At 36.4% G+C, this 26,995-nt stretch overlaps 2 protein-coding genes and 1 long non-coding RNA gene across 7 annotated transcripts in view; 2 read left to right on the top strand and 1 right to left on the bottom strand.

Moving 5' to 3' along the window:
• The window catches only part of LOC139077355 (uncharacterized), an 84,090-nt gene that overhangs the window by 42,136 nt on the left and 14,959 nt on the right, over nt 1–26,995 (bottom strand). For 3 of the 5 annotated variants that reach the window (XR_011529796.1, XR_011529797.1, XR_011529798.1), the window contains exon 1: nt 13,286–26,995. This exon is cut by the window's right edge. This is a non-coding gene — a long non-coding RNA (uncharacterized lncRNA). The remainder of the gene's footprint in view (nt 1–13,285) is intronic. The other 2 variants (XR_011529799.1, XR_011529795.1) reach the window with 2 other exon arrangements.
• On the top strand, nt 1,017–4,557 carry LOC139077406 (beta-defensin 110-like). Its single transcript, XM_070585071.1, has 2 exons — nt 1,017–1,044; nt 4,259–4,557. The coding sequence occupies exons 1-2, from the start codon at nt 1,017–1,019 to the stop codon at nt 4,390–4,392; spliced, it is 162 nt and encodes a 53-aa protein (XP_070441172.1). The 3' UTR covers nt 4,393–4,557.
• Nucleotides 25,888–26,995, top strand: part of DEFB113 (defensin beta 113) — a 1,132-nt gene continuing 24 nt past the window's right edge. Inside the window, exons 1-2 of the mRNA XM_070584770.1 lie at nt 25,888–26,043; nt 26,755–26,995. The exon at nt 26,755–26,995 is cut by the window's right edge and continues 24 nt beyond it. Of these exons, the coding sequence (XP_070440871.1) occupies nt 25,986–26,043; nt 26,755–26,966 (270 nt within the window). The 5' untranslated portion in view covers nt 25,888–25,985 and the 3' untranslated portion in view covers nt 26,967–26,995. The remainder of the gene's footprint in view (nt 26,044–26,754) is intronic.

Here is a 26,995-nt window from a genome sequence, read left to right as displayed (position 1 = left end):
TACCAATTCAGTAAATACTGTCAACCTTAAAAATAAAACAGCTAGTATTTTACCAGCAAAAAGAGTTTATTTGGGAATAACCAAAGAATTACAATTCAGGATGTGCATGCTATGGCAGACCACAGGCAAGTCCAACAAACAAGGGAGATGACCGATATTTTACAGAGAAAAAAGGGGATATTAGGAAGGCTTGTTTTGAACAAAAGTCCGTTGGAGAAAAACAAGAGTTGAGGGTTTTGCTGGTTTCTCATTGGCTGAGTTACTGGGGTTGTGGATTTCTGTTTGGGATGTAATGTACATTTCTTCCTATAATTAATGTTTCCTTCCTGTTGACGATTTCCGTTGGGATCTGTTATTGACTATCTTTCCTATAATTGACCTCGAGTGGTACTGTGTGGGAGCTACCCTCTCTGGCCTCCTCAATCCATTTTAAATGAGTTTCCCTTTATTAATTTTCACAATACTCATTGAGAACCTACTATGGGTTAGCTGTAATGTAATAAGATTGGGACACATCAATAAACAAGACAAACAATATTCCCTATCTTTGTGGAGCTCGTATTCTAGAGATGGAGACAAATACAAACAGTAAACATAATAAATAAGCAAATTATGTTAGAAAGTGATAAACTGAACAAAATTAAGGGACCTCAAAATGCTGGTGGGTGATAATAATTCTAAACAGGATCTTTCAGGGGGCCCTTATTGAGAAGGTGTAATTTGAGCAAAAAATTGGAAGTGGTCATGGGAGCACTCTTGAGATCTGTGAGGAATGCCTGTGAGACAGGTGTGGCTGGACAACGTGACTCAGGAGGAGAGTCCTGGAAGAGTTGGTCAGAAAGGAAACGTGTTCACAGATTACCCAGAACTTTTCAGGAACTAGAAAGGATCTTGCCTTTTACTCTGAGAGAAGTCCAGTGGGTTTTGGACAGAAGGAAAATATGATTTGATTGTGTTTTAAAGAGACTTCCCTAAAGTGTTTTCATGAGGTATTAAAATAACATAAGTAATGCATTATGGCGACTCAGTCCACGGTGGCTAACAGTAAAAACCATGAAGAATGGTAGGATTTTGGATATGTTAAAAGTAGAGTTAGTCAGATTGCAGAGGTGGTCAGATTTCATGAGAGATTTTTTTTCCTTCAAACTAATTTTAATCTGCCTTATTCTGTTCCTCACCAGATTTCCTAATAAGCCGTCATAGCCTCTACTTTATCAAATGTTATACATTTTCTTCCCAATATATTCACCCACATCAATTAACTAAAAATCTCCTTGTTGATGTTATAAATGTTTTCCTAAAAGCAAACCCCAAATCCTAATTTAATTCTTCATCTTGCTGGACTTCTGAACACTGCTAGAATTGGTCACCATTTGGACAGTTATCAATTGACTTTTCCATTTTTGGTAGTCTCTTCAATGCAGTAGCCTCCAGTGTTTTGTTCCTGAATCTCTTTTCTTCTTTTATATGCTTTCCTGAGATTACCTTGTTCGTTATGACTACTACTGCCAACCAATACTTTTCTCAATCTCCTTCCCAAGCCACAAAGCTGCATTTGTTACTAGTTATGGAATTTACTTATCTGACTGGCCTCCAAGTTCTTTAATCCTGATGCAACCAAAATAAAACTCATCTTACTCCCAAAGGCGGAAGTCTGGTCCCGTTCCTTTTATTCTCTGTCTCACCGTTATTCTCAACCGCTCAGTTTTAAGGGCTAAAACACTTGATCATCGCTGCTCTGCTTGCCTGTACTCTTCCCCCAAATTCAAAAGATACCAAATGAGTTGCTTCTAATTCACAAATATCTCCTAAGTTCACTTTCTCCTCTTTATTTTAAATCTCATTAACTCAATTATCTTTCTCATTATTCTTCAAAATGTTCTAACAACCCTCTACATAGCCTCTGTGCTACAAAATTTTCTCTATACCCCTCCTGAAAGAGAAAATGGTATTTAAAATCTGCATGCAAGACTTGTTACCGGTTGTGGGCTACAGTATTCCTCCAGCATGTTTGTAGCACTACACTCTTGCCCAGAATCCAGAAACCTTTCTGGAGTATATACCCCTTATAAGGCCCCTAAACTAGTGTTTGCATTTCTTTCTTTTCATGAAAATTAGTTCTCATAGGCCTTATTTCTGCAGTGACATTTAAAATATGCAGAGGTGTTAGTAGGTCATTCATTTTTGTTTTTATGTGATATGTATCGATTAGTTTCCATCACCTCACATAAATAGTTATGTACTCATGGATGACATTTGTGTAGAATTGGACAGTTTATGACATATTCCATAGGCAATTTTCACAACAACACTATGAGCTTGTGTTTTCATTCACAATTTTCACATGACACAGGTGTGGTTTTGAAATGATACATTATTTTCAAATAACCAAGAAGTGATAGAACCAGATCATATAGTTCTACAGATTTCTTCATGATTTAAAACATTTCTACTCTTTGGAATAATGAGAAACTACAAAAAACATTATTTTTAATGATCACCATAAATTCACACCTCTCTTTTCTGAATTTAACACATCTTAAAAATCAACATAGATTTGGTAGGTTGACAAAATATTAGGGTCTCAGGAATACTGATTGGCTTAAAAAGGACCTGTCCAACAAAAGTTTAAAGAAAAATGAAATGCAATCATGCATCATGCTCTTCCCTACTTTAAATTATATCAAACATGACTCTGAAATAACCTTAGATTTCACCGAAATTCGCCAGTGGCCAGGAATTCTGTCGTCATGAATTAGCTTCCCATTCCCAAATGAGATACATATATTCACATGTCAAAGCCCTCCTGATAATCTCTCATACATTAAACTTAACTCTTCTCTTTTCTAGTAACTTTATTAATGATAACAAAGTTAGTACATTTGAAGTCTTATCTACATTTGAAGTTTCTCTCCAGTTCTCAACCTAATGCTTGGAGAATACTAGCTATTCAAACACCTGCCACATCGAATTGAAATGAAACACCATTCTGAATTGCGATTAGGTTCTATACAGACAATTAGGATCTATGAGTTGACATCATATAATTTTAATCTCAATTCAGTTCAATTCATTCTCCAAATTTTAATGAAATTATTTTGCTTTATTTTACCTGAGATATACACATGAAAAATTTGATATTCAAAATATAGTCATGATACTTATGTTTATTATATTCTGTCATGCAGATAGGTGGAATGATTTATCCAAGATAAGTAAGTACTGTAATAAAATTTGGGGAAAATATAAGCCTGAGTTCGAAGTCTGTTTTCTATTCTAAAGGCATTGGTTGCAGTACAATTGAATCATGAAGAAAAATAAAATCTTAAAGTAACAACAATCTTTGCTTCCATTTACTATAGTTTAATGTATGAGCACAAAGCTGTGAGCTTGGAATCTCAGAACATCCTTCTATGCAGTGTCTTGGTTGATTCACAAGAAACTAGAAGACTAACAAGGGGCTCCTCTTTTTACTAACTACGTAGTGTACATCAAAACTATGTTTCTATGTTCATATCTAAAGAGGTTAATTTCCCCAATAAATTACTCAATCGGTATGTATTTTCCTGCCTACTGTGTTACTATCAGGCTATACTGGGTAGGAGATAAAGAATCAGAAGAAACCATAACTATCATATAGGGGTTTATGTTTTGGCTGCAAGAATAAAAGTATCATAACAAATTTTTAAGAAAAATACATACAATTAAGTCTTAAATTATGTTATGTTATTCATTGATTATTGCTGTAGACTGATGAAAGGGACATATCCATTTTCTCTAGTATAATGAAAGAAAATTTCATTTAAGAGTATGGTCTAGAATGAAAAAGAAAGCATTGAACAAATGATACTGTGAAAAGGCAATAAGCATGGGTTTAAAAAATTGAGAAAACATGAAAATGAAAATTATTGGTTTAAAAAGAACTATAAACATCATCTAATGAAAGCATGGGAGAATAAATCTGGTCTTAGTAAAGTAAGAAAAAAAGATACCAGGACAGGAGCCCCTAGGAGCCAGCTGAAGTTTAGTACTGATGTGAGCTATAAGATAAGAACATACATATCTTATACAAGTATAACGTCTGTAGCTTGGTCATCTTCTGAAACCACTGATAAACTGTGCTGTAAAACAACCTACCATCCCAGGCTCTCCATCTCCCACACACATGATCTCATGACTAGAACATAATTTTTTTCTCCCCTAAGATCCCCAAATGAATAATTGCACTGATGACATTAGATGTCTTTCTTGATTGCAGCCAGAAGTGACTTCACACCAAAGTACAGATTTGAGAGATGCCAAAAAGTGAAAGGAATATGTAAGACATTTTGTGATGATGATGAGTATGATTATGGATATTGCATTAAATGGAGAAATGAGTGCTGCATATAAACTCTGGAAAACAGAAGTACCATGGAGAACCAAAGTCTGGAACAGAGATGCATCTACAGACTCAAGAGTAGGTAAAAGAAAATGTTGGGGATGTTTAATGGAAATATGAACTTTTAAATCCTAAATACCACTGTTTACATGAATAAAAATAATTTACAGTCTCTATTCTGTCTATTCATTGACTGCTCACTTTCTTTGTATTTCAGATGGATGAACATACTAATTAAGCAAGGGAACAGACACTGATTGTGCTTATAATCTCATTATGGCCACTTTGCCACTCAGACATTTATGCTACTTATCTGAGTTGCTCCACTTCCTCTCTAAATATATGTATGTGACCTTACTGCCGGCTTTACTATGAGAATCATGATTATCTTCAGATACCATTTTTCCACATCAAAATCTCTCTATTCACAGTGTAGCCTTATATCTTTCTTGAAAGAAAATGAATGTTTTCTCCCTTTCAAATGTGAAGTCTTTTAATCTCAGCTTGCCTAGTGACTTTTTGTATGCATTCAACCAATTCCTGTGAGATGACAGTTAGGGATGACACAGTTTAACAGCTCTCTCAGTAGGGCAATTCAATACCACTCACGGCACAGCAAAGAGATAAATAACAAGGTCTTGGAGACCTCCTTTCATTGATGCAATCCTTCATTTCAACAAAATCCTATAAGGAAGCTCAGTAATAGGTGTTCTTGTCTCAGTAATTTAGGACTTGTGTTTGGCCACCTCAATTGACGTCCCTCAAAGAATGTGACACATGAGGGAATCACTAATTTTTTTGGAGAAAGAATTAGAATCCCACAAGCTATGCAGAGTCTTATGTAGGGAAGCCCGTAAGCTGATGAGTAAACCTGATCAACTGAGAACACCTATCTGCAAGACCCATCAGGAAATCTAGCAGGGCGAGTTTTGTCTAAGATGCTGATGTTGGAGAAGTTTGTAGGAGTGACTTCAGTTTTCAAAAACAGCTCCCATCACTGAGCAGCTGATGTTGATATGGATAGTTGGGAAATGTCATGGTGAGCCTAGGAAAGACAAAGACACGTGAAAAGCAATGATCATATGGTAGTAAAAATGAGGACTCTGCTGGTCACCATGAAGACCCTATTATTTATCCTAGAGATCCTCACTGAGGAAAGGGAGGTTTTTGCATTTTCAGAAGTTATGCTGCTGTGGGGGCCAGAGATGAGGAGATGTCATTTATTTTAACAAGAGATTATTATTGTCACATACACCTGTGTGCTTAAATTGTTTAGGTTACTCTACATGAAATATTCAAGATATATTGTCTACATAGATAACAATACATAATATGATTCCATTTAATCAAGACAAGTAATGGGGCCAGCCCGGTGGTGCAGCAGTTAAGTTCACATGTTCCGCTTCGGTAGCCCAGGGTTCACTGGTTCGGATCCCTGGTGCAGACTTACACATTGTTCATCAAGCCATGCTGTGGCAGGTGTCCCACGAATAAAAGAAATAGAGGAAGATGGGCACGGATGTTAATTCAGGGCCAATCTTCCTCAGCAAAAAGAGGAGGATTGGCAGTGGATGTTAGCTCAGGACTAATCTTCCTAAAAAAACACACAAGTAATGCATTTCTAGACTCATAAGTCTACAAAAATATCATTGAATGTACAAAGTGAAAGTGCAATACTCTTTCTCTGACTACTAGCTCTTTGAAGATAACACTATTTAACAGAGAATTGAATTTTTCTTATTTTTAGTAAGCCCCAGAGAGGCAAGAATTTTTTGTTCCTTTATTTCAACAACACATGATATGAGAAGGAATGTTTTTTAATTCTCCTCTACTAAGAAATTTTTTTCTATCATTAAGATTTCCTTTTTTCTGGGGCCAGCTCGGTGGCTGAGTGGTTAAGTTCATGCGCTCCGCTCCGGCGGCCCAGGGTTCGGATCCTGGACGCGGACATGGCACTGCACATCAGGTCACATTGAGGCGGTGCCCCACATCCCACAACTAGAAGGACCTGCAACTAAGATACACAACTATGTATGGGGGGGGCGGGGGTTGGGGAGATAAAGCAGAAAAAAACAAAAAAAAAGGATTGGCAACAGTTGCTAGCTCAGGTGACAATCTTCAAAAAAAAAATTTCCTTTTCTCTTTTTTCCTTTGTTTTTATTTTGAGGAAGATTAGCCCTGAGCTAACAGCTGCCACCAGTCCTCCTCTTTTAGCTGAAGAAGACTGGCCCTGAGCTAACATCCATGCCCATCTTCCTCTACTTTACGTATGGGACGTGTACCACAGCATGGCTTGACAAGCAGTGCCATGTCTGCACCAGGGATCTGAACCAGCAAACCCCAGGCTCCCCAAGAGGAGGGTGTGGACTTAACCACTGTGCCACCCACCAGGCTGGCCCCTCCTTTTTTCTTTTTAAAAAAATTATTCCGTCCTGTAAGGTCAGAATTTCATGAGGTAACGTACACATTTTGATAGGAATATTTACAGCTGAATTGCAGAAATAAACACTTTGTCTCTTGAATTATACTACTTTAGGCATCAAAGGATCATTACATCAATCGAATACTATCATCCAGAACAAGTTATTTATATTCTAATCTTGCTGGACAGTACTTAGTTGGAGAAAATTTTGGATGTAGTTTTTAGCACCATCTACTTATCCATGGTGATAGCTTACAAGTGGAGAAAGATCTGTTTATCTGTTCTTTTCTTTATTATTGCCTCATTGCCAGTGGACTAATTCCCATTAAGAGGAATACTACCTTAGTATTCTCTTCTGCATACTGCAGGAATATCATGTCCATTGATGACCTCTCTTTGAGTATTACTTGTACTAACCTTCCAACTACAAGTGAAACTGATTCTGTGAAGTAAATGTAAGACCTTGTAGGAGAATTATCTTTTAGTGACATTTTCTTGCCTAGGGGATGTGTCTTCAAATCAGTTGTTACCTGTTATGCTTCTCCTGCATTAATGTTCAAGTACAGATTATCCGAACATAAATAAAAATAAGTAACTATTTATTCGCATTTTTTGCTGTGGATGATGACTCATACTTCTTACTATGTGCCCTGATATACCATCAACTGCCTGAAAAATCCTGGCACATGCTATGTGCTCAGTAAGTGACTTAAGTGAGTGTTTCCCAAAGACGTATTGATTTTCCTCCTGTAGCTGATCCTGAATCCTGTCTTTTTATTTACCAGCAAGAATATGTAATTGATTCAAGTCCCTCACATTTGAGTAAGTCCTATTTTTAAATTTTTATTTTATAGATTAAATATTTGTCATAAGGAATTCTTAGGCATATTTTTTCATCGCTTTGCATCTCATTTTCCTAAACTGTAACTTAGAGGGCTGCATTTCTTTGTCTAAGCCTCCTCTTACATTTAATTATCTATGACTGTGATTTTTTTTAATGTTACGGTATAGCAGAGGTTGGCAAACTATAGCTCATGGGCCAAAACTGGCCCTCCTTCTCGTGTGTCCTGAGTGAAGCCTGATATTTACAGATGAACATTTGTAATTGATTTGATGATAAGAAACACCAACTTTGAACATCAATTAAGCAAAATGTTATCCCATTCTTCTCACTAGTAGACCTACATTCCAAAAAAACTTATGCGCAATTATTATTACTATCTATTGATTTTTTGTCAATTAAATATTTAAGGAAAATTGTTTTCTCTCTTCTACTTAAGTCCCTACATAGTATCTTTGATTTTGGATCTTAGCCAGCAAAGCCTGAAGTATTTGCCCTTTACAGAAAACTTTTGCTGACCCCTATATAGAAAGAGTCAGTGAAGTTTTCAGGAGCAAAATGTGGTCCCTGAAGCATCAGTCTTAGAAGCACCTGAGAACTTGTTAGAAAGGCACATTATTGGGGCTTAGACTAAGTGAATTAAAAACTCTGGAGCTGGAGCTCAGCAATCTGTGTTTAACCTGCCCTTCAGTTGATTATAATGCACAGTAAAATTTGCTAATCATGGCCTAGATAAGCTCTTACTATTGAATTTTGAAGTAAAATCATGGTCTTTTTAACTTTTTAGTGAGCTTGGACCAAACTTTTAGACATCCTTGACATTACTAACAAAGCATACTGAGCCAGCCCTGGTGGCCTAGTGGTTGAAGTTCAGTGCTCACTGCTTCAGCAGCCTGGGTTCGCTTCCCAGTCACAGAACCACACCACCTGTCTGTCAGTGTCAGTTGCCATGCTGTGGTGGTGGCTCACGTAGAAGAAGTAGAATGACTTACCACTAGGATATACAACCATGCACTGGGGCTTTGGGGAGGAAAAAAAAAAGAGGAAGATTGGCAACAGATGTTAGCTCAGGGCAAAGCTTTCCCTGAAACAAACAAACAAACAAACAAAAAACATACTCAAGGAGGAGAAGAAAGATGCCAAGTAACATGTTTCTTTCTTTGAAAAGGATGTGGGCAAAGGAAAAATGTGCAAAGAAACATCTAGATAAAGAAATTAGAATTCCATCTGGCGTATTAGTTTGTCAGTAGGATAGGTGTTGTTTGACCTAAATTGTCTAAAAATAAACTCAGTCAGTATATGTCTTCTCTTACTTTCTCAGTTGTTCTTACTTCTTATCTGGTAGTGTTCTGAAAGACGAAAGTTCCTGAATAAAAGCTCATTTTAATCTCACATGGACAGTTATGTGAAGTAAAATTGGCTATGTAACTCTTTTAAAATTTTCTATATTTGGAAATTTTCATACTAATGATGTTCTCCCTCTCTCCCTGTCCCTCATGCAATCCCACCCCCCCCAACCCCACACCGTCTCTTAGGAGTTTTAAGTTTCAAAATATTTAGAAGCAGTAAAAGGACCTGTGCCACTTTTCTTTAACTCTAGTACATGCTTTGGACACAGAATACTATAGTATTTTATTAAAATGGCAGTCCTGATTTTCCTGCTGCTACAAAAATGATATAACGGTCAAATGACAGAATGTGATCAAAACAAGCCTTAATGTTGACAAATAGAAATGGCAAGCAATAGGATATATTTGATATATGAGGAAGCCATTTAGTGTAAAGCTAATTCGGCCTGACTTTGTTTTTCCCAAAGGGGCTGTCATGGCCATTGAGCATGCATTGTATATCTATTTTAGACATTTCCTATGGCCAGAACAAATGGCATTAAGAAAAAGGTACAGCTTCTCCCACATTGGCATTTCCTTAACGATAAGCATCTTTCCCTAGACTAGAAACTGATTGCTGCGCTCAGCTGTGACCACCCAGCTCCCTGCAACAGACCTGCCACCCTGCTGTGCCCACCGAGACAGCAGACCTCCTACCTGCTGTGTCCATCAATCGCTGTTCCGACAGAGCAGTCTCATGACTATTGTAAAAGGGACATTTCAATCATGTGAAACATGCTCTTTGAGGGTATATAACCACTCTGTACACCCCACTTCTTTGGTGCCCTTCCTTCCTTGAGGAAGGAAGGCCCCAGGCTATGGTCTTCACATTTTGGCTCAGAATAAACTCATCCAGATTTTCATTTATAAATTGATTACGGATTATTTGCATCAACAATGTTCAAACCCTCAGTTTTAACTAAACTTCAGACAGTTTGCTTCCTGACTATAGGCCCCTGACGTCATTTTTCTTACTGAATTGACGTTAGAAAACTTGCAACTGTAAATTCTTTTTCTGTCTCTTTGAAATACACATAAATACTCTTCCAGCCTCTTGTTAGTTTTACAACCCAAGAAAGTCTTTCTCAAGGACCTGAGAACTATAACAACAATGGATGCTAATTATCAAGCACAAAGGCCTAATCACAGAGACAAGCATTTGCAAACTCAGGAGTAACTCAGTGTGCTCAAGGTAGCCCATTGCTTATCTTCCTTCCCCTATCATCCTCCAGTGCTTTTCCACTGCTCACATCAGAGCTTGAAAACCCTCCCACCTTTCATTTCCCTGGAATTGAGTTCAGTCTCTCTCCCCTATTGCAATAATCTTAAATAGTCTTCCTTGCCTGTTTAACTTTGTCTAGTGCAATTTTTACTTTGACTAATAAAATGAGAAAAATTGAGATTGTGGGCCTGAAGGATTTGTTTAGGAAATATCCTCCCCTGTATGGTTCTGAGATCAATCAGAACTAAAGATACTATTTAGAGAAAGGTCCTTTATGGTAGAATGCTGTAAACGCATATGTGTCACCCACATAAACGCTGTGAGAGGGCAATGGAGATTACGACAACTTTTCTTAGAATGGTCAGGGAAGACTTCAGATAGGAGATGCTATTTGAGGGCAAGGGATTATCAGCTATCCATAGAATCTGACACAGAGATTGACCAAGGGTAGACACTTGATACATTTTTATTGAATGAGTGAATGGATAGGTGGATGCATACACAAATAATGACTATCCAAAGACTCCACCTTGAGGAATACTCATATTTGAGAGTATAATATGTAGAAGAAGAAGACAGGGAGTTTTCAAAGAGTTATAATTGAAATAAGGTTAGAATTAGAAAAGACATTTTCAGGAGGAGTGGTCATACATAATGCTAAATAATATAGAGTATCTTGGAAGACGTGGTGTTTTGGACAAAGTGACCATATAGTCACATAAATTATTGTAAAACTCTTCTGACATAGGGATTAAAATTCAATGTTAGAGCATTAATACTAACATTTAGAAGAAAAAAAGTCTGATATTTTGGCAGAATCCTCTGACTGAACTCTGTGCTTATCTTTGCCAGGCTAGTTGTCCTCTGTCACTGAGCGACATCTGTCAAATATCTCCTGAAGAATGCTAGTGGCAGAGGTTCTCGTGGTCGTTCTGCACTTACCTAAAACCTTAATGTCATATTGCTGATGCTATCGAGCTTCTTTGACGTTTTTAACTTTCATTACTTATTATCTCATTGGATTTTTGGTACTTATGCTTTTTAATTAAATGTCTTAGTAGCAATAACTTCCTTTTGTCTACACTGGAAATTTAAGTTTTCATGTGTTTTTTAAATTTTTTAACATCTATATGGAGGTATAATTGCACCAAATAAAATGCCCAAGCTTAAACCATAAAATTTGATGTTTTGCTGAATTATGTACCCATGAAATCATCATAAAAATCAAGATAGTGAACATTCCAATCGCCCCTAAAATTTCCTTTGAGCTGCTCTGCATTCCATCCCTCCCACTCTATCTTATCTTATCTCCTCATCTCCCCAGGCACCCACTGACCTGCTTGCTTTTTTTGCTGTATATTACTTCCCATACAGTGAGCACTTTTAGGATCTGATTTCTTTTACTCAGCATAGTTATTTTGAGGTTCATCTGCACTGTTACATGTATAAATATTTTATTCCTCTTTATTGCTGAGGATTAATCTATTATATGAACATACTACAATTTATTTGTCCATTCATCTCTTGATGAACATCTGGGTTGTCTCCAGATATTGACTATTGTAAATAAAAGTAGTGTGAATATTCCTGTAATGTCCTTATGTGAACATCTGCTTGCTTTATATTTCTCTTGGGTAAATACCTAGGAATAGATGGCTGAGTCATATGGTAGATATGTGTTTAACTTTTTAAAGAAACTACCAACTGTTTTCCAAAGTATTTGTGAGGTTTTATGTCCCCACCATTAGGTAAGGGAGTTACAGTTCCTCCACATCCTTGACAACACTCAGCGTGGTCAGTCTCTAATTTTAGACATTCTAATAGATATATAGTAATATCATTGTCATTTTAATTTGAAAGCACCAAATGAATAATATTGAACATTTTTTATGTTCTTACCCACTATTAAGTATCTTTGGTCAATGTTTGTTCAAATATCTTACACATTTTTATATTGGATTTTTTTTTATTTTTGAGTAGAGTATGTTATTTACATATATCTTCATAAATATCTTTTATAAAATATGTAATTCACAAATATTTTCTCCTAGTCAGTGATCTGCTTTTAATTCTCTTAACAGTGAATAGAACAGCAGAAAGTCTTTATTCAGATGCATTTCAATTTGTTTTTTGTTTTTCCCTTGTGAGCTGTGCTTTTAATGTTGTATCTTTGCCCAACCCAAGGTCACAAAGGTTTTCTACCACACTTTCTCCTAGAAATTTTATGTAATTGTAGGTTTTACATTTAAGACCATAGTCCACTTTGAGTTCAGATTTGTGTATGGTATGAAGTATGTTAAGCATAGATACGAATATCTAATACTGTCCCAGCACCGTTGTTGCAGAAACGATCCTTTCTCCCTTAAATTGCCTTAGCAACTTTGTAAAAAATCAATTGACCACGTATGTGTAAGTTTGTTGATCTGTTTGTCTTGATGTCAGTAACACACTGTCTTGATTACTAAAGCTTTACAATAGTTTTGGAGGTGAGAGAGCATCAGTTTGCCAGCATTGTTCTTTTTGAAAGTTGTTTTGGATGTTCCAGGTCTTCTACAATTTTCCATGAATTTAATAATCAACTGGTCAATTTCTCCAAGAATCTTTTTGTTTGGGATTAGATGGAATCTATAAATTAATTTGGGAAGAATTGATATATTAAAATATTGAATCCTTCAGTCCATGCACAGGTTATAACTTCCCATTTATTTAAGTGGTTTAAAATTTCTTTCAACACTGTTATGTACTTTCCAGTGTATAAGTCAATACATTAATTATCAGATTAACCCCTATTTTATAAATCTGATGCTATTTTAATGATATTATAAAATTTTTTTTGTATGATTATTTCTAACACTAAAAATACAATTGTTTTTGCATATTAATCTTTTATCCTAGAAACTTGGTAAATTCAATTATTTGCTTTAGTAACTTTCTTATATATACCATAGGATTCCCTTAATATTTGATCATATAATCTGCAAATAAAGACAGTTGTACTTTTTCAGTTCCAATCTGAGTGACCTTTTCTTACCTTATTGTCCTGACTGGAATCCTCCAGTACAATGTTGAATAGAAGTGAGGAGAGCAGACATCTGGTTTCTCATCTTCGGGAGAAAGCTTTTAGGCTTTCACCATCCAGTATGACGTTAACTGTCGTTTTATAAAGGATGACTATTATCAGCCTGAGTAAATACTTTCTCTTTGTAATTTTCTGCGAGATTTTATCAGAAATGGCTTTTGGATTGTGTCTAAATTTTTTCTCAGCTTCTACCAAGATGATCTTATATATTGTTTATTCAGTTAATATGGTGAGTGTACTGATCGATTTTCAATGGTAAACCAATTTACATTTCTGATAAACCTCATTTGGTTGTAATGTATTATTGTTTATATACACTACATATTCTTTATATTCTGGAATAGTTTATGTTAAACCGATATTTTTCTTCATCAAATGTTTGGTAGAATCTCCTAATGACAATATCTGGGAATGGAGTTTATTTTATAAGACGATTTTTAACTACAAGTTCTAGAAATTTACCTAAGAAAATTGATTTCATGTATATTCTGCACATAAAGAAAAAGAAATGTAAAAAATTGAAAATCCTCTTTCTTCTAGGTGGAAAAAAATGTTTATAACATCACTTATCACTCATGACATAAATTTCTTGCTTGGTTTCGGCTTAATGAAATTCAAATTTCAATGAGAGTTTCTTTTCTGTTAAAGGGATAGTCCCTTTAACTGTAAAATTTACCTAAGGCCAATGATATTAGTAATTTCTCATAGTACTTTCATTGCTTAGATGTATTTATCATACAATATCCATTTAATTGAGAGAACAGAAGGATAGAGGATAAGAAACATAGTCAAGAGCTAAAATTCTGATCCATTCTTTATCTTTCACATACAACTTTAACACTCAAGGATTTCTCTTTTTACTTGGTCTACATTTTATTTCTTTCTGCCCATAAGCAAATTATATGAAAATGAAAGAACTCAGGAAATTATGAAAAGCAATGCAAAGGCAGGAAAAGTTTCTCATATACAGAAGGCCCATGAGTACCAATTTTACCTCTTTCCCTCATATGTAAAATAAGAACAACGAATCTTTCCCACTCCAGATGAACAAATATTTATTTATCCTTTATATTAATAACAAGTTCTCTAGTGCCATGTCCATGTTATATTCCCCCTTTGGGGGCAATTTCTCCCATTACCCTAGCCTCAGGATTTAATTAGGATTTAACATTTTCTCGTAATTCTTGCTCTCTGACCACAGTAACATTAAAAGTTTGACTTCTGGGGCCAGCAGGTGCAGCGGTTAAGCGCGCACCTTCTGCTTCAGTGGCCCGGGGTTCGCTGGTTCGGATCCCGGGTGCAGACATGGCACAGCATGGCAAACCATGCTGTGGTAGGGGTCCCACATATAAAGTAGAGGAAGATGGGCATGGATGTTAGCTCAGGGCCAGTCTTCCTCAAAAACAAAGAAAAAGTTTGACTTCTGACCACTGTGGTTCAGTCTTTACCTGGGATTGTTAACATCTTCCTCTCCATTCACACTAGCATTATAAAGTTGGTTTGGTGCTTCTATCAACCAAATAATCCTCGCTATTCCCCAACTCTCTGATAGGCTAGAAGATGACCAACATGAAGCCAATATGAAAATACATAGGTATGAGAAGTACTGGGAAAGAATATTGCTGGCAATGAGTCCCAGTGAGTCATTCCCGGTGAAAGTCGCAGATTCGGCTCTCCTCTTTTGTTTGGTTCAGTGTGATTTTGTAAGAGACCTATTAAAGTCCACATTTACACATTAACACTTCAGCTACTTTGAGTTGGATGTCTGTTACTTTAACACAAAAGCTATAACTCAAAACTCAAAGATTCCATTTGAAGGGTGTTGGAGGATCACATGAAAGTATATAATAATTGAAAACACTTTTGAGATATTATTAATATTTTAATCATGGAAACTTGTAAAACAATTTTTAACTTCTCTGGGCTTTAATTTTCTCAATTTTAAAACAAGGAAGGGGCTGGCCCCATGGCGTAGTGGCTAAGTTTGGTGCACTCTGCTTTAGTGGCCTGGGTTCACAGGTTCAAATCCCAGGAGTGGACCTACACCATTCATGAGGCATGCTTTGGAGGCAACCTACATACAAAATAGAAGAAGATTGGTATAGATGTTAGCTCAGGGTGAATCTTCCTCAGCAAAAAACTAAACCAATAAAAATAAATATAACAAAATAAAATAAGGAAGCAGAAATGATTTTTTCTTTGCAACTATAAGTTATTTTAACCAACATTTAGCTGTGATTTCTTTTTTTAAAAAATGCAATTTATTTTTATAGCACTTTCAGGTTCACAGCAAAATTGAGCAGAAAGTACAGAAAGTTTCCATCTATCTCCTGACTCCACACATGCACAGCTCCTTCCATCAACATCTGGCACCCGAGTGATATATTTGTTACAATCTAGGAACCTATATTGACACATTATTCTCACTCAAAGTCCATAGTTTACATTAGGATTCACTCTTGATGTTATGCATTCCATGGATCTTGACAAATGTATAATGACATGTATCCACCATTATAGTATCATACAGGATAGTTCCACTGCCCCCAAAATCTTCTGTGTTCCACTTATTCATCCCCCCTCTCCACTAATCCTTGGCAACAACTGATCACTTTACTGTCGCCATAGTTTTGTCTTTTTCAGATTTGCAATTCCATTTTTAAAATCACTTCTAAGGGAAACATCTACACTTTTACTTCTAAGTTATCTAGTCCAGGGTTTTGGGGTCTAATCTATAAAGAGTAGCAAGGTAAAGAAGAAGATGGACTAAGTACTTTAAAGGATTCAGCACCAGCCTATATATTATACATATATACACACATACATATATATACAATGTACATATATATATTTTAGACAAAATGAGAAAGTTTCCTCTGTCATAAGAAGGGTGTACGGTGATAAAAAGCTCACACATCTACCCCTCTGCTCCCCCAAACACAGACATAGACAGCTGTAAATACACAAGACTGCCAAGGTTCAGGTCAAATTTTGGCAAATATGAATTTTTAAAATTGTTATAAAAGAAAAACAGTATTTGTTTTTCTTCTGGGTAGCAACCCAATAGCCACGACTCTCAAAAATTTCTATTTTCATCTCTACTCTTTCTTTTCCCACATTTGCTGATTCTTCCTGATAATGCCTAGAAAGTTTGCAGGATGATCCGAGGTGCTTCACTGCCACAGAAGGCAAAACACAGACCCACACTAGGTACTTTAGTAATGTTCTGCCTTTGGCTGCCAAGCTGGAGATGTTGGCATGAATGCCTGCAGATTGACTCCATTGAAACCTTCAAAAGCATCCATTGCCTTGCACAGTTTCACCATGGTTCTCGTTGAACTTCCACATTGCCACAAAGTCTATTCTTTCAGTGCCATAATGTGTATCATATTTAGGATACTCACTGGCAATTTGAGCCCACATTGTTGAATACAAGATGCCAATTTTACAACTATAATAAGAAATTATATTCTTGACCATACTAATCATTTGTGTTGGCCTGACAAGTGCGTATTTTCCCCGTAGACAATTTATATGAGAAATCAAGTTATAAGGAATTTTCCTTATGAGAAAAGAATAAGAACAGTTGGAATTAGAGAAGTCTGAATGTTAAGTAGCATCAAAAATGAAGGCCTGATGTTTTCACATCCAAGATAAATTTACTGCTACCAGGTAGGAGCAATATTCACATCAACATACATATATTCCCCAGAAAGTTGTTTGACAGGCATGATTAACTTTGGTCTCATGTGGCTTTGCTTTTCCACTTTCACCTCTAAGTATAGATGTTTTTTGATTAAACTTGTCCTCCTTTAGATGTGTTGCTGTAGAGAGATCGTAGGCAAAATGTTTGGAACATAAGTCTTAATGTCACACTGCTTCGAGTCAGATGGTCTGGGGGCTAGTTGAGTGGTATTCTTGCTAGTTGTGTAACCTTGAGCAAGTTACTTAACTTGTCCAAGTTTTGGTTTCCTTCTGTGTAAAATGGAGGTAGTAGCATCCGGTTTTCCAGTTTGTAGCGCAGTGCCTGGCACATATCAATCACTCAATCAATGTAAACAACAGTACTTATGTTAAATCAGATTTTAATCACCTATTTCTCACTGGAGGTAATTTTGTTTCTTTAATGTGACTGCCTATCTTTTGACTAAACATGTTTGATTTGTATACTTTCTATTTCAGAGAAAAAATGGACATTGCAACCAGTGTTGAACATATGAGTTGAAAGTTTATGTCAAATCAGGTTGGGGATGATATGATGCTACATGTGCACTAAGAATCTAAGGGAGCTGCTTGTGAGACAGAGGATAATGGACCAGATGAACAGGCAGAAGAGAAGAGCCAGGAAAAGAAAACAACTGAGATGATTATAAGTCCACCATGCCAGCTGCCTCCTCTCAAAACCAGCTTTTGCTGAATTTACATCTGACTTTTTTAGCCTTAAAATAAATTCTTCTTTTTTTTCTTGAGCTATATTGAGTGGTTTGCTCTTTCTTGCAAATAATAATTTAGACCAGAATGGAGCAAAATTTTTGATGACATTTCTCTAAGTGTGTATGTGTATGTCTTGGCAGACAGCCTACGTATATCACATGGTGCATTCAATTGCCACCCATAGTAATCAGATCAATCAACAGCAGGCATCATATACTCATGAGCTAAAAGACACCAGTTCAAAGGAAAAATCACATAATCTTTCAAAGTCTGGATGCAAATTATTGAGATGATGACATTCAGTTATTAAAAAAAAAGGTCTCAAGAATGATTGATTATTATTGCTTTGACTTATAGTTAATGTATTAGGAGACAAGAAAATTCCAAATTTACACCCCTTTTCTTATCTCTTTCAGAAGTTTTGCCTGTATGTGTCTTGGTTTCTAAACCGATTTCCTTTCCGCATTCAAGCTTGAGACCTCATATCATTGGGCAAAATCATACTTCAAAAAAGAAAAAATCCTCAGAGATTTCTGCTTCTGGTAATGTGACAGAGAAAAAGATAATTCAAATCCATTATTGCTATGAACAGCCAGAAGTTTTACATAAAATGCAATTTTAATATTGTTAATTATCTAATTATGTTCATTAGAATGAGATAGCTTTACATACTAGATGAAAGAAGAAACCAAAATCTAAAGTGACAAAGGCAAGAGGTGAGGTGGAGGTAGGGAAAGTGCAACCAAACTCAGCAAAAGTCATGAGGTTTCATACCTAAGATGTGAGATAAATAGTCATAGTTCTATGCAAGACACTGTTTATGATAGTGACATGAAACATTATAGCTGTCATACGAGGTAATATGTAGAAATTAAGTGTGCACTTAATGGGTATCCCATTTGGGGTCCTTGAGAAATGAGTTATTAAATTGGCCAGGAAAGAGGAGCCCAGACTTCAGCTGGAGCAGCAATGATAGTAACAGAAGCATGGGCAAAAAGTGGCCTCCAATATGGAAGATGAGAAGTTCAAAATCACTAAAATAGCGATGAAAAATCAGAGCCACAAAGAGACCGCAGAGTTGTAAGTAAACACACAAGGTAGTGAAGATTGACTAGCCACTTCAAAGGAGAACATATGGGCCATCAAGCAGCACACAGAAGCCACAGCAGGACCCTGCAGAAGACAGGAGAGACCTGTGGGCTGCGAGTTCGAAAGTAGAATGTCTGTGTCTCAGAGACACACTGTTCAATAACTTTCACCCACATGGTTTTACTATATTTCCACAGATAATTATGGAAGCTGGGGAGATAGTTTAAAAACAAAGGAGATAAAAGATTTCTAAACGAAAAGCAGAGACTCAGAAATCAAAACTTAAAACCACTAGGCAGTAAACTGCCAGGGAATCATTACCAAAATTAACATCCTTGAAACTACTAAGCTTTGGATAACAGCATTCAGGTTCCCTTTCATTTCTTTGAGATCTGTTGATGAAGTTTTTCATCTGCAGTCTTGCTCAACAAGCCAAAGATTCAACAATCTTCTAAGTTTCAATAAACTAAACTATGAGCCACATAGGTGGACTATAAATATAAAAATAAACTGTTAATATGCATATGTCTCTCCTACCGCTCTAGAGGGCTTCAAATATATATAATCTCATTGTTTCTTACTTTAAGAAACCTCACCCGCCATGGAAATTTACTTCTAACGTGTTCCTTCTTTTTGAAGTGCAAGTGACAATATAAATAAGTAAGAGTAAGTAGCTCTTCCTGCAAGTAAGAGTAATATATTTATTGGAATTTTTCTTTGAAATCTGTAGCAGGGCATTCCTGAAGTTCTGTCCAGATTACTATGTATGATCCAAGTAAATATGGAACAAGTAAAGTAGTGCTGATAAAGAATCTAGGACTAATTCAGCAGGACATGGCTAAACTTGTTTCCAGGAATGTTAAGACTGAAAGAGTTTAGAAAGAGTTTAGAAGGAGTTTAGAAGGAGTTTAGAATTGCTAGATTATGGGCAGGACAGTAACCCTTTATCTTTTAACATCTTTAACTCTAGCTTGAAATATACACCTAAATTGAAATTGCTGTTTTATTTTTACTGGTAATATCTCTTCCCTAATACATATTCTTGTTAAACATTTTCCTTTGCATCTTATAGGCAAAAAGCTGAAGCAAGTCGAACCCTTCTATCATCAATTTTTTTTTTCTCTCTGAACTGCTCCTCGCCTCACTGACTAGAAGAGAGACTAACTGGAGAACCCCATTTTCCTGAAAATGATGGAACCAAAACTCATTTCATACTCTTGGGTTTTATTCCAACTCCCACCACAACAAAAATATACATTGATGATGGATGAAAGGATAATTGTCACTGCAACAATGCACCTCTATTCTATATTATCACCACCCCTAGGGGGAGGGTCTCCTTTTCATTTGATGGCATGGTTGAAGTGACCAATACCACAATTCCGATGGAGTAAGTGTCTGCTTAGATGACATGCTCTAGGGCCTTGATATTCAAAGTGTGCTCCACAGACCAAGATCATTTATACCCCAAGAGAGCTTGAGTTTGTAAGCCATGGAGCATCTCTGCCCTGGCCCACACCCACTGAACTGGAATCTGCATTTCAACAAGAATCCAGGGGGTTCACATGTACATTAGAGTTCAAGAAACACTGTTAGCAACACGTCAGAGCTGTACCCATCTACTAATCACTCTCTATATTCTTCCCTCCCTCCTCTTCCTCTCTTTTCTTCTCCCCCTCTTTCCTTTCTCAAGTATTTATTCTAATCTCTCAATTAATCTGAAATTTCCTGTGTGGGAGTTTGTTTTTTTCTGTGTGTTAGATGGCCACACTGTTGGGGGATGTGAACGTCCCTAAAGTGCACATATCATGAGATAAAAGGAAAACCCTCTGCTCTGAACTCCCACATGTCTCAGTATGTCATGTTATCCGATTGTTCTTTGAGAAAGTACAGAGAGTCCAACTCGAGGCTGACTGGAAGCCGGCAGGAGAGGACAGATAGATATCAATGATCAAGGGTCTGTCAACGGGTCAGAACCTCAGGGACAGGCTCTCCTTATCTGTAGTCAGCCCTGAGAGGTAGGAGTTTAGGTAGGTTCAAAGTGAGGAGAACCGAGCAAAACCATGGGGAGAACAAAGAGCAAGAACATGCATACGCAGCTCAGAGAGAGACTTTATCTAAGCCACCATATTTTCCCTCACAGACCACTGGCAGTCTTCTCCAAAATGACCTCCCTCCCTGACTCTGCCTGCACACCCTTCCAAACACTTCTCTCACCAAGAACCAGAGTGGATTCATAAACTCTTAAAATGGCTTTCATCAAATATATAAAATCCACCATTTCACCATGGCCGAAAAAGCCCGGTAAGAAGGAGCCTTGCTGTTCCCTGTCCTCCCCTCACCACTTGCCTAATTGTTCACTGACAGTCAGCTCACTGGCCTGCTTTTTGTTCCTCACACACACGATGCTCTCAGGAATACCAAACTTTGTCCCTCTGCACTAGACACCCTTTGTTGGCCATCCCCCTCTCAAGACGATGAAGTCATCCTTGATCACTTATTACAATGCCTCGCTTGATAGTCACTCTCTTCCAGCACTCTACTGAATTTTATGAACAGCAATTCATATATGAAACTTAAGCTCCAGGCATGGCTGTGACCATGCTCACCTTGCTTACTATCTTGAGTTGTGCCAACAAATAGTAAGAACTCAGTAATTTTTAAAGTTATTGCTGAGTGCCTTCTTTGTCAACTTCTTGCATTATTTCATTTAATATGCAGTACAACCCAATAAATTTGATGTTAAAATCACCATTTTTATAGATAAGGAAACTGGACCTCAAAAAGATCACCTAGATAGTAAAAGCAAGCCTGTGATTCAATTCCAGATTTTTCTAATGTCAAACAATAGGCTAATTCTATGTCCTAAAATCAGTCAGTCTGGTCAAAGGGTACTCGATGGGGGTGATTTGTCAAGGGGTACCAGACGGAGGTGATTTGTCAAGGGTAGGGATGCTCAGAACTAGGGAACTGTATTGAATGGACTTTGGAAATACTTTATACATCTTGCTTCTTCATTTCTCAGAGTCTGTGGACCACTTTCAAAGGGATGTGAGCACGCAGTTGACAGCTCTCTATATTCTTTAGTTTGATTTCAGCTTCTAAAATAAATTCTTACTTGTGTGACCTTATATTAGAAGCTATTTTCCCAGATGTATTTGATTATGGTAATTTCTTACAAAATAGAGGCTTTGCAGTAGGGCCCTTGCATGGTAGAAAAGGGAAGAAAAATTGGGTTTTGCCTGTAACACCATTGAGGGACATATTTCTATAAGGACTGAGGAAAATATGAATATTCTCATATTTAATTTTTTCAATTGTTTTATTCCTACTCGTTTTTCTTTCTATCTTTAAATACAGTATGTCTCTCTCTCTCTCTCTCCATGTATATATATACTCACACACAAATATACCTTTAATAAATGTATATATAAATATAAATATAGATAATATTTTCTCCTCCATAGGCCATCTCCTGACTTGAAAGATTAGTTTAGGTCAGATTAAGTAGCCATCTTGCATTATTTAATCTTTACATCATCTATGCAAGGTGACTAATTTTATTCCTCGTCCCCCTAAGAAAGCTGAGACTCAGAACAGAAACACGCTTAGCCCAAGGCTCGCATGGTCAGAAAGTAGTAAAGTCGTATTTATACAGGTCAGTCTGTCCACACTGCTACACTGCTTTACTAGAGGGCTTGCATATATTCATCCAGGGGCATTCATGTTCTCCTGGGCTTTCTGACGAGAAAAATATGCTTTATTCTGCATTCCAGGCATCACTTAATCAGAGCAATGCAAGAGATGAGCCTGATTGTACAAATGGATGAAATGTCATAGATGAGTTCACACCTGACAAAAGCACAGAATGTGACTAAATTGGTGGTATCAGACAGGGGTAAACATCAGAAAGATTTGGGGGTATATTTAAAAGTGCAATTTTCTGAACCACATTCTTAAATAATGAAAGGACAATATTCAGGGTAAGGCCAGAAGAAGAACATGCCGGGGTGCTGCCCAGGAGTGTGTATGTGTTTAGTCATCCCAATTGATTCTAAAAATTATGAAGTTCCAATAACCACTGATTCAGCTAATCCTTCTGCTGTTTCTAAGCGTGAATTCGCCCTTTCCTTTTAGAGTCAGTCAATCATCTGCCATTTACTAAAGCTTAAACAATCTTAGTGCTATGTTTTAAACAGAGATATAAAAAATCAGAGAAACTCATTATTGCCTTTCAGAAATTTGTTCACTCACAAATTCATTGATTTCAGTGTAGTGGATAAGAACATGGGTTCAAGAGTCTGACTACTTTGGTCTCTAATGTCAGCCATGGTAATTACTGGCACAGCAACTTTGAACAAGGTGTTAAATGCATGCCTCTAAGCCTCATCTACCTCACTGTGCAATGATGCCAGTAAGACTAATATCTATTTCATAAGATTGTTGTTATGTTTAATTGAGATAATTAATGTAAAGTGTTCAGGAAGTAATTGATATTTAGTAAGTGTTCAATAAATATTCACTATTATGTTGGGCATTGAGTAGGAACCAAGCCTTTTGCTAAACATAAAATATAAAAATGTAAAGTGGAGTTGCAAAGAATATCTGTGTGTATAGTCTATATGCTTTTTCAGGACATTTCCGTCATCATTGTCTTTTATACAAGCCACAGTTGGAGCTGTAAATCATAATTACCAATTGAAGCTTAGGAAGACAGAGCTTTTGTTCCCCCAATCATCTTCCATACCCCAAAAAGAGAAAGAAATGCATGAACTGCTCTCTGAGCCCTTAGGATTAGGTACTGAATTACGTATCTGCCGTTCACTTTCTCAGAAGTGTCACTTTCTAAAGTTTTCTAGATAGATAAGTGATGGATACTACAATTGCTACTATAATTTTGCTTTACTCTTCACTCAGTAAGTATGTATTAAATATCTATTCTGTCCTAGGCTTCATTGTAAAACTGTCAACATCCCTGCCCTCATGGAGTTTACATTTTAGTGAGATGTGGCAGTTAATAACAATAACAATAGTAGTAATAGTAACAATAATTATACCAAATTATATGAATAAATAATAAAACAAACAAGCCAATAATGGGCCAAATTAATTTCAAATACAGACAAATGAGTAACACCAAAAAAATTTGGATGAAGCAAGGGTCACTATTATTATTAGAATAGTCGCCAAAAAGGGCTTCAAAATCTTCTCTAATAAGATGACATGTTAGTGGCAGAGATCAGGAAAGTAAGAAAAAATCAACTGTGATTCTGGGTAAAAGAGTGAGGGACTGCAACTGGAAAGAAGCAATGTGATTGAAATGTTTCATAATAAGGCCTATACCTGTCCCCCTAAAGAAAAGGTTTTATTAACAGAAATCTAGAATCTGGATCTCTCCCAAATTAAGATGTAAGTTATACATTTTAAGCAATAAATCAATAAATTAACTTCTCTCCTATGCATCCAGTTTGTTTCTACTTATGTCATTTCCTTGGAAGAATTGAAATGATAGTCACTTGAATCTTTATCTTTGTTCTGTGTGATTGAGATGTCACTAGTCCCAACTTCCCAACTTCACATTTGAGCAAGGAGGGAAAAGACCATGCAATTTATGAGTTTAGCTGATGTTCCAACTTGATAGGAGTGGCCGGTTTTCAACAGATAAAATAGATACCACTATACTGAAGCAAACAAACGGGCCACCTTTGCCTAGGTCATCTTCTCATCCATCCATATCATTACTATGATAATGCCTGGATTTTTAATTTTCTAATCTATTTTTCATACACGCTATTTTGCTCTGCTTACATACAATAGGTCTTATTAAATCTCCAGCAGTTTAAAGGGTTCTGTTTGATGCTTTTAGAAAGAGGATATTGAGACAATAGATTTTCCATGGTTTGGCTATAAATATATAGGTACTTTCCGGATAAGAAATGAAGCACAGAAGTAACAAGAAGATTAGATTACTGCTTTTAAAACTCAGATTATAGAATACTCTTATAATTTGTTTTTCCGCAATGACAGAGGGAGTTAGAACATAAATCATTGAGTTGCAAGGATACTTCTTTTTGGATTTTCATATCCAGCCAAATTGTTTATATTTATGTGTCAATCACTAATAAATCATTTTTCACATATGTTATCTATTTAATTCTTAACATAAACCTCTAAGTATGGCGGTTCTACCAATCCAGTCCTCAAGGAGAGAATCTTGAGGCTCAGTTAGTGAATATTTATCCCAAATGTACAGCTGGTAAACAGAGGAATCCGATCTCAATATTAGTTTTCTGTATCTAAATCCAGTGCTCTTTCAACTTTTAACACACTGCTTTCTTCTATGAATGAGATAATCTTATGACCGAGTCATTACATGATATGTAAAGAATTATACTGATTATTGTTGTAGCATAGCTAAGATAATTTTTAATGTAATAGTACTTGAACTGTATATTTTCTGTTTGTAGAAAAATTAAATTCCAGAAACAGTGTCTGGCTCAGGCCATGTGTAAAGAGAGTGACTTCGCATGATGAACACCCCTACTCAGTTATGAGAGCGAAGAAGGTGGAGGCTGTGAAGTATGGACTCTGACATCACATCACCTCAGAGTCCATCTCAGCTCTACCAATCACTGCACGTATGATTTGAGGCAATTACACAATCCCTTTGTGCCACAGTTTCCTTAATTGAAAAATAACAAGTTTTTATGTCATAGAATTTGTCATGAAGATTAAACTAGTTAGTCCATGTAAAGGGTTTAGAACACTGCCTTGCACATAACAAAGGCTCGAAAAAGCATACTGCTGAAAATATCAATGATATGATTATATGCTTTCAATTAAGCAATTAAAGAAGACTTTAACCCCATTATTTGCTTGTGTAACTGAAAATGAGTTCACATTTGGCTCACTGAGGTCATAACAGAACGAAGTCCCCTCTTCTGCTTGTTGCTATTTCACAATACTTACATGAATATGCACTCAATCTTGAAAGGCGGCATTAATCAGAATAGTAATCACCTTGAGAAGGCTATAAAAAGAAGAGTTCATCTTTCTTTTATGAAAGAATAGCACAACTCTCAGACATTTTGAGCTCTGCTTCAACCTTACCCAAATAACTATATCAGCAATGAAGATACTTTGTATTTTCCTGACCTTTGTCTTCACTGTGTCCTGTGGTCCATCAGGTAATATCTGTTAACATGGAAAAGGAGGGAAGGGCAAAATTTTTTTTCATAAAGGCTTTATTCTGGAAAAATAAAACAAATAAATTATTGTTAGGAGACTCCATATGAACTCATAATGCAACTCACTCTAATAATATTGCACGGCAGAAGAAATGAGTAGAATCAATAGTTGAAAAGATAATGGGGAAAAAAATCCCAAGATGCAGAATTAACCTGTTTATTTTGTTGTTTTGTTTGATGACTCTATGACTCCTTACATGCTTCTACTGCCTTCTCTTTTTAAATTCAATTTAATGAACTACTATTGTGGTGGTTGTCAAAATTAAGCTTTCTACAACTGGCTCAGTAATTGTCGGGGGATGGGGGACGGGTTGTTGGAGGTGAATGGCTATTTAGAGCACAAAACATGTAGACTATTTTTTCCATATCCTTTTCTCTTTACTCTTGAGGAAGCATGCACAGATTTGATATTTAAGGATATTCTATCTACAAAAAAATAATAATAAAGCTAGTGGCAAAGGAAATATTGTTGGATACACATGTATAGTGTACTGATTTACAGGAGATAAGATCTAAACTCTTCAATACGGTTGCCTGGGCATAATTTCAGAAACAAAATGATTTAACTCTATAAACAACTTTAGTTATCTAGCTAGCTAGCTATGCAAGGGGATTAAACCTGGCTACATGATCATAGCTACTTTTTCCTAGTTTCACAGAAACAAACAAGAGAAATTGCAGAGAGAAAAAGAGAATGTTACCTTGTCCGTGGTGCTTGTAAGACTTCGTGCAACACCTGGGAATACATATATAATTTCTGCAATATTGAGCCCTGCTGCGTTGTACGGGAATACCGAAAGCCAACCCCTAAAGGCATCAGTACTACAGCTTATACAGATGTAAATTATAATTATCCTGCATAGCACTACATTGTAACAATATTATTAATAAA

Source organism: Equus przewalskii, chromosome 19 (assembly GCF_037783145.1).
Source record: "Equus przewalskii isolate Varuska chromosome 19, EquPr2, whole genome shotgun sequence".
NCBI classification, from domain to species: domain Eukaryota; kingdom Metazoa; phylum Chordata; class Mammalia; order Perissodactyla; family Equidae; genus Equus; species Equus przewalskii.
The sequence above is the reverse complement of the archived record's forward strand: the minus strand, read 5'-3'. Positions and strand labels throughout refer to the sequence as shown.

Excerpts from the sequence above, each read along its gene's own strand:
- LOC139077406 (XM_070585071.1), top strand. The coding sequence starts at position 1,017 with ATGGCGACTCAGTCCACGGTGGCTAACA. Across the intron at positions 1,045-4,258 it reads TCAGTCCACGGTGGCTAACA|CCAGAAGTGACTTCACACCA; the intron begins GTAAAAACCATG and ends TCTTGATTGCAG.